Source organism: Stegodyphus dumicola, chromosome 5, assembly GCF_044657685.1.
Source record: "Stegodyphus dumicola isolate Sdum_Otavi_A_Nest chromosome 5, ASM4465768v1".
Lineage (NCBI taxonomy): Eukaryota > Metazoa > Arthropoda > Arachnida > Araneae > Eresidae > Stegodyphus > Stegodyphus dumicola.
The window spans coordinates 35,290,533-35,298,623 of NC_140772.1; the positions used below are offsets into that span (position 1 = coordinate 35,290,533).

Here is an 8,091-nt window from a genome sequence, read left to right on the forward strand (position 1 = left end):
AAATTCTCGAAACTATATCCCAAATTGTCCTGATAATTTTAGGCATATACAGTCAAAAGTCGTTAATTCGGACACCCATAATCCGGACCTCAAAGCTACAAACTTTCTGCGCATGTGTCGCGTTGACGCATACGCGTAAGACCTTTACGGCTGCGAATATGCGTGTGTGCAAAATACACTTACGAATGCGCGTTTAATGTATAACGGACAGTATAAGCTAAGCTAAAATTATCTAATTCAGTTAATGTTGCAGATTGTGTTGTTCCTTAATCTTCGTATTGGATTCGGCTTATTATTTTTTGCAGATTGTTAGAGCAATTTTATAAAAGTAAGCTTGAACTTTCGATTATGTCAAATAGAATTTCCGATATATATTTACTAATATGTAAAGGATCTACAAAGCGAAAGTATGTTTCGAAGTCCATTAAACAAAAAGTGGAATTGCTGCAAAAATTGGATACAGGCGTATCCTTTGTTTATCTAAATTTTAACGTTTGTTTATCTAAACTTAATTTTATCTTTAACGCCGCGGCGCGCAATGAATTGGAAGTTGATCTGTAAGCACTATCCTTATCTTCAGGGCAGATGTTTTTATTTTATTTGGCTTATAATTCCTTACTAAATGTAGTATTTCATCTCGATGTACTCCGTCTTCGATATGATTTAAATCAAATTCCTCGTCATTATAATTCGCTTCCGATAGCGAAGAAAGTGACACATAGCTTATAGAAAACAAAAAAATTTCGATTGACAAATTAGTTCGTATTCTCGACACAGCAATTATAGGACTTGAACAGCGGAACTTTGTAACCGAACAAGAAATTATGTCTGTTTATAGAATTAAAGTGAATGTATTATCACATAAAAAAACGAAGCAACTTAAATTGAAAGAAATGTTTAATAAAGTAAACAAATAAATATTAAGATTTTTTTTTTGTAAATTTTGATACCCTTTAGATCATAATTGTTCTTTATTTCATAAATTACGGTTTCATATTTTTAATTTTAGAATTTCTGCATGCCATCTTACGCGATTTAAACTGATGATCTATAATCCGGAAAAATTTATAATCCGGAATCGCCAAAGTCCCGACGAGTCCGGATTAACGACTTTTGACTGTATAATGAAGTTCATGCGCATCATTAAAAATTCTCAAAACTACCTCTTGAATCGTTACGATAATTCTGGACATACATATCCTATTGCTAATAAATCTAGTAGTTCATGTCGGGCTATATAAATGCTTCGTCAAGTACATATTCCATCCATCTACCAGCCAAACTATTCAACCTAGCTGTTCAAATTTGAGCTTTCTTTCAAATACATGGCAAATCAAAACTAATGTTACAGAAAGAAACTATACCTGTCACTACTATAATGAATTTATTTCACAAATGTAGATATAACATGAACACGCGACTCTTCATATTTTTATGGGCATGCACAGATGTTCAATGTAGAGGCCTTTTAATAACACAGCAGACATCTGCATAATAATTTAGTTCCTAAGCTTTAGCCAAATAGGTGTATGGATCCACCATGTTCTAAGTGTTGGACCCGTAAAGACAGTCAAATGACTTATCATCTCGTCTTGAATTTCCAAGTAAAATAAGTTTATAAGTAATAGTTTAAAATAAATTGTCAACCTAACAGTTACATAGTACAACTTTTCATTGGGTTATTTAACTTGCATACAGAAAATAAATCTCAAATGGAGTTTGAAATGGAGTCTGTAGGCAGAGGATACTTTAGAAAATAAAAGATCTTTAAAAATAAATGTTTACAGGATAAAGACTAAAAATAAATGTTTACAGGGGCAAAATTTCACATTATTGCCTGAAATTTGGATTGAACAAGCAGTAGATTGTACAACTTTCTGTTTGGCTACCAAGCTTTTTTGAAGGACAAGTCAGACGTAGATGTTGATCGAAAATTAGGAAGACAAAAAATATAAACAGATTAAAGAATTGGAATACTGGCATGGCAATCAGAGCTGTGGCAACCGGTGCAGCTGCAGAACGTTAATACTAAGGGGTAAGCATTTTAGATATGCCGAGCAGCAAAATGCCTTTAGTGCGATATTTACCAGCAACTCTAACCTAGTGCGTGAAAATGTAAGGTAGAAAGAAAGAAGTTTGTCAAAAAAGAAATCGAAAAATACGAGAAAATATCACAAGCTAAAGAGATTTGACCAATATCAATATGTCGATTTTGACAGAAACTTTGGAGAAGACAGACGTCTGTGTTCTGTTGATCCCTCATAGCTGGATGCAAAATTATTCATATGAAGATTTGAAGATCGATATGAAGTTGAAACATCTCTATCTGGAATAACAGCATCTGATAAAATTGGAATTAAGCATTTTGACTAAAATTTAAATTGTTGTCAAACCAGTGATTCTTTTCCACGATTCCAAATATTTCAGTATGTACAACCATTGGTGAAATAAATTATGATGTCTGCCTAGGAAGGAATTATTACGAAAGATAAGAGTAATTATTAGGTACAGATTTTGCAACCATTCATAATAATATAGAGTGTTATGCATATTATTATGAATGGCTGCAAAATCTGTGAAGCAACTGCATAAAAATGCCTGACTTGCTTAGGGATAGGAAGTGAATTTTGAAGGAGTTCCGTAGAAAATTGAGACAAGTCACCTAACCAAGTAAAGAGGCTGAAAGTTCACTCCACCAAAAATAAAATCCTCATAAAATTCTTCCTCATTAAAAGAGCTCTATATAGATTGCAAGGCGAAACAGGTTTCTTCAGCAGTTTCTTACACCATTCAAGGACTGAATAAAAGTTGTATGCTACAATGAATGTGGATCACAACTGATGTGAACAATGGGATCATGCAGGAACGTAAGCAGATACTGCCTGAAGTAAAATTAACTTCAGAGAAATATATTAGGGAGAATAATAAAATAAAAATTTAAGCATTGCATTTTAGATTAACTTCATATTAGTGTATTCCGATGACCATTACCTATTCAAGAAGTAACAAAACCAGAATAGTAGTTATCAGACATGGAATTATTCATAATTTTACGTATTTGTCGCTCTAACGATAAGCCGGCAGTGAACAGTTTGAAATCTATAAAGTTTTTGCATACATAATATCAGAAATTAAATCGAAGATTAATAAAGAAGCATGACACTGCATGATTTCTGTTTCAGATTCCATTTGTTTTAAAAAATTAAACTATATTTATTCAAAACAAGTCGCATTTCAGATGGCAAAAGATTGCAAGTAGCTCGCGAGCTGCAGTTAAGGTGTCGGAAGCTGCAGTTTGGCCATGTCTGCTATATACAGTTACAGTCTCCGAGATTCAAACTCAGGCCCAATGATATGGCAGCCAGCATCATTAACTACTAAACTGATTAGAGTGATTGAATTTAGGTCAACAGCCTTCATTATAAGCCTGGATGAACATGACCAAAATCTAACGGCAGAATATCTCATGGAATTGGCATAAAACACCAACTCAACATTGTAGTTTAATACCGAGCACTCTGAAAACATTAGTGTCAGATTTGCAGAACATTACTTTCACTACATACATTTTAAATGCAGATACCTAGTCAGACTACCCTAAAGAATGCACAACACAAAACTTCACATCAGCTTGACAATTTAGATAGTGGACACTTTATAACCAAAAATTAGCAACATGATTTGACCGGTCACATTTCAAACTGTTCCAGATACTTGGAAGGTTCTGCATATGCAGGGAACCCCATGAAGTCATATATTCCACATGTCAACAAGTTATTGTGCAAGGGTAACATCTCCATAGTGGAATGGAATTTATGTAAATGATATTCAGTAGGATTCTTGTTATATTTATAAACATATCTGATACGTGAACACTACACATACATCCTTTCCAACACATAACATCCATTCATGTTGTATATTCCTACTGATGAGTTTGACCTATTTATAACAATGTGCTCTCATACATGGTTCAAGATGTGAAATTATAAGAATATGCAGCTAATTTTGGAATCTTGCAATAGGTGCTTAAATCTCCAGACCTCATTGCTATCAAAAACATTGACACCATGGAATAATCTATGGGGCTCAAGTGCAGAATCTCTGATTTTTTTTCAAGTGAAAATAGGTCGATGTGTACATGGATACCAAGTTTGTGCAATTCTTTGACTTGTTATTTTCCAGCTGGCAATTTTGTGAAATACACAAAGCAGTAAGTGATTCTGCCCTTTCCCCAACTATGGAATGAAGAAACCTTACATCCCTTAGGTAAAAATATATTTACAGGTGCCCTAGGGCGAAAAATGGTGATTTTTGGCAGTACACTGATATCGAGTTTGTACAATTCTTTGACTTGTTATTTTGGCTTGTGTAGCCGCAATTTTTTAACCAAAAATCTGTGCTACACAAAGACAAAGAATTGCACAAACTCGGTATCCATATACACATCGACATATTTTCACTTAAAAAAACATCAGAGACTTGCACAAACATGGCATTGCGCACTCCCTTGACTTTATCCATGTACACATCCATCTGTTTTCACTTACAAAAAATCAGAAAATTGCACAAACTAGGCATTGTACGTTCCTTTGACTTTGTCCATGTACACATCAAACTATATTTACTTAAAAAGTCAAAGGAGCAGCCAACAAAAAATATATAATTGCAATAAACTACATTTTAAATCAAGCAATGAAATAACATAAAAAAGGAAATTAATCTTTGCACTGCACAAAGGAAATATCCACTTATTTAAGAATTAACGCGTCTTCAATCAAACAAAATTCCTTAAAAGCATCCAAAAACTTCCTAAAATTATCTGAACTAGAATCTGTATACAATCGTCACATCAAATTCACAAAATAAGAGTAAAAAATATTGTTCGACATTCAACCATACGCATTTCCTTCCTACAAACAAGATACTTAATAATGGCTACTAAGTAAACCATCATTTATGAACCAGTCAATTAATGCTCTTTTCCCCTTTCTTTCCAAATCATACAGAAACTTCAAATTAATCTTACCACATTCAGCAATTTTACCATTTAAACCACAAAACAAGCAATATACTTCCTAACCAACACACACCACAAGCCTTTACAAATCTTTTCCAATAATTCAAAATTTACAGCAATCATGCAACCGATTATGTCATAATAGAGTTTCCATAACATTCAACTATTCAGGTTACCATAAATGAAACAACAACTTTGCAATAATACAAGGGACACCCTTCAATCTACTCTAACCCATCTCTCTCTTAGACCATCCTACCAAACATTTAATATTCATACTGGAGACTACTCCCCGATATTCACCGAGTCCATGCTGCTGCAGTTTTACACTCCCTTGTGGGATCTACTAAATACTAGACAAGTTTAGTAGTTTTTATTTTTCGGGGCACTTCAGTGTAAATATGCATACAAGTAAACAATTAAATAATTTCACTTCAAAATTATATAAATAATATTCAAAGCAACTTTTAAATTTTTTGCTGCTTTGGTTTTAAAGTACATATCCGGATGTTTCTTAACTATTTATACCAATTTTAGTTACGAACTGCAGCTCACATGATTTACCTTGTTTATTAAATATCTTTCATTGTAAATAAAAATGAATTGTTTTTCGAATCAAAACAGAGCACGATCATATACTCTATTTTAAACAGAAATGTACCATTTTATTGTGTGCGGATCTAGTGTAGAATTGGATGCCCCTTCGATTAGCGACATTTTTTTTAAATTTTGGCAATGAAACCTCACTTCTGATTACCATGATAGTTTTAACTTTGTTTTAGCTTCCTGATTTTATTTAAATGAAAACAGCTTGATGTGTACATGGACAAATTTAAGGCAGTGTGCAATGCCTAGTTTGTGCAATTCTAGGATGTTTTTTTAAGTGAAAGCAGATTGATGTATACATGGACACAGAGTTTGTACAATTCTTTGACTTCTTATTTTGGTTTTGTGTAGCAGCCATCTAGAAATGGTGCCTTCCTGGTGTTGATCTTGGCGTCAACAAAGAATCGCCAAAAAACAAGGGGCACCAAATATTAAATTTTTGTGCTATCATTTTCATAAAAAATAACAAATTAACATAAAGGATCATCCTTTTTTAAATTACTTTAAATAAATCACAGACCACAAGTAATTCTGTGTCAAAAGTAATAATAATTAAGCTTTTATACTTTTTCAAACTTTAGTAATGAATGAAAAACAATTGAATTCTGCAGCAATTGTGAAGATATTAAAATTTTAATCATTTCAAAAGAAACTACATATTATTGAAAATACAAACTACAATACTGGCTCTTTTAGATACACTATCACTTAACGTTTATTTTAATATATTTAACCTCATTTCCAATACTTTATTAAAATCAAATTTTCAAATCATACTCCTTCAGAAATTTTCTGTTTTTCCCCTTTTAAAATTTTTTCAAGACTTAATATAAAACACTTGCAAAAATTATTAAGCCTTCCAGTTTATTATTAACATATGTTTAACACAAAAATGCACAAAGGTAAACATGAACAAATTCAATAAATGGACAACCACCAAACACTTACATGTTGTATACAAACTATCTTCAACATTTCATGAAGTTTTTACTCCATACATTTATGTCAGTATTATGATAATTAATTATTCTTTATATTTAACAGAAAAGTACTGCGATCACTACAGGCGACTTAACTATGAAGTCTACCTTAACATAAAGTATTCATTATGACACTGAAAACATTTGCAAACTTATACTTACTAAAATCTCATATTTTAATTATAAGGATAATAACGTATCGCGGCATAAAATAAGAATGCATATCATTAGACTTACGTACACTGAACACTGTACTGATGAACAGATTTCGAGATTTCTAACAAATATCTTTGTAAGACATCAACAAGAATATCCATTGGTGAAGCTTGAACAGCATGCCAACCTATGTTTTGACAGATTTGTGCTACACATATTTTTAATGCTTCTTTAACATAACTTGCCATTGTTTACATATTTATAATTGTGAGAAAAATTTCACATCCGCTACATTTTAACACTGAAATAAACTAGCCTCAGGAGCCGCACAAATTAATAACCTGCGTTACCCTCAATCAACTAGACTACGGTTAAAGACAGTTTCACTTATTCACCTGTAATCTAGATACCAGAGGGCGTGTCCATCAATAGCGATGTAAGTCAGCGAATTTCAAATAGTTGCTACTTAGTTTTAGCATTCAGGTGTTTTCTTTTTCGCAACGAATCGTAATTTACGTAAGACAAAACGGAACGAGGAAATATGAGGTTGCAAGTTGAATTCCTTAAGTTTGGAGTCGATTAATGAAAGCATTAAGACCATAATCTGGTGCGATTTATCTCTTTCACTCAATTACCTAGAGTTTCAGATAATTTCATTCTAGTATGGGATGTCGTCATCTCAGACAGCTGATACTTAATATCGACAATTATCTATATTTTCTGAAATACTGATTATTCGGTCGACTATTAGAGGTAGACAGTTATTATTGATTATTTGGTGTATTAGTAAAGATCAACTAGTTCTTCTACGGATCTTGGGTCTAGGAGTGGTCCACTAATAGAGGTTCATGGAACCAGAACGCAGGAGGTGTAAATATTGTGTATGATACCAGAGAATATTTTGTAAACTCTGACAAAAGAACACGGTTAGATGAACTTAGAGTTCCTTGTAAATAATCTCATTCCAAAATTTACACAACTTTAACAGATATTTGATTAACATGACAGTTTCAGCGTCAACAAAGTTAGTGATTGACATTTCAGATGCTTACGATGCACTTATCTCATAAAGCTCTTCACAGTTTCAACACTTCGATTCTTCACTTAGCGACACTAAATGTTTATAGTTTCCCTGCTTGGAAGATTGAATTCACTATTTGGAAAACAAACACTTCAAAATAAATTTCAAATTAGACAAAAAAAAAGCAACCTTAGTTTGATATAGATTTTGAACAGAACTCCCCGTGGTCGATAGAGTCAACACCGACTCTACGGTACAGTCGGTGTTGACTCTGTCGACTTCGGGAGAAATTAGACACAGATCAAATT

General features: G+C 32.8%; 1 protein-coding gene across 5 annotated transcripts in view; it reads right to left on the reverse strand.

Annotated features, from left to right (window-relative positions):
- The window catches only part of LOC118191421 (uncharacterized), a 90,502-nt gene extending 83,362 nt beyond the window's left edge, over positions 1–7,140 (reverse strand). For 3 of the 5 annotated variants that reach the window (XM_035362220.2, XM_035362219.2, XM_035362218.2), the window contains exon 1: positions 6,848–7,140. In XM_035362220.2, the coding sequence (XP_035218111.1) occupies positions 6,848–7,010 (163 nt within the window). In that variant the 5' untranslated portion in view covers positions 7,011–7,140. Of the gene's footprint in view, positions 1–6,843 lie in introns of all 5 variants that reach the window. The other 2 variants (XM_035362221.2, XM_035362222.2) reach the window with 2 other exon arrangements.
- Positions 7,141–8,091: the final 951 nt, after the last annotated feature.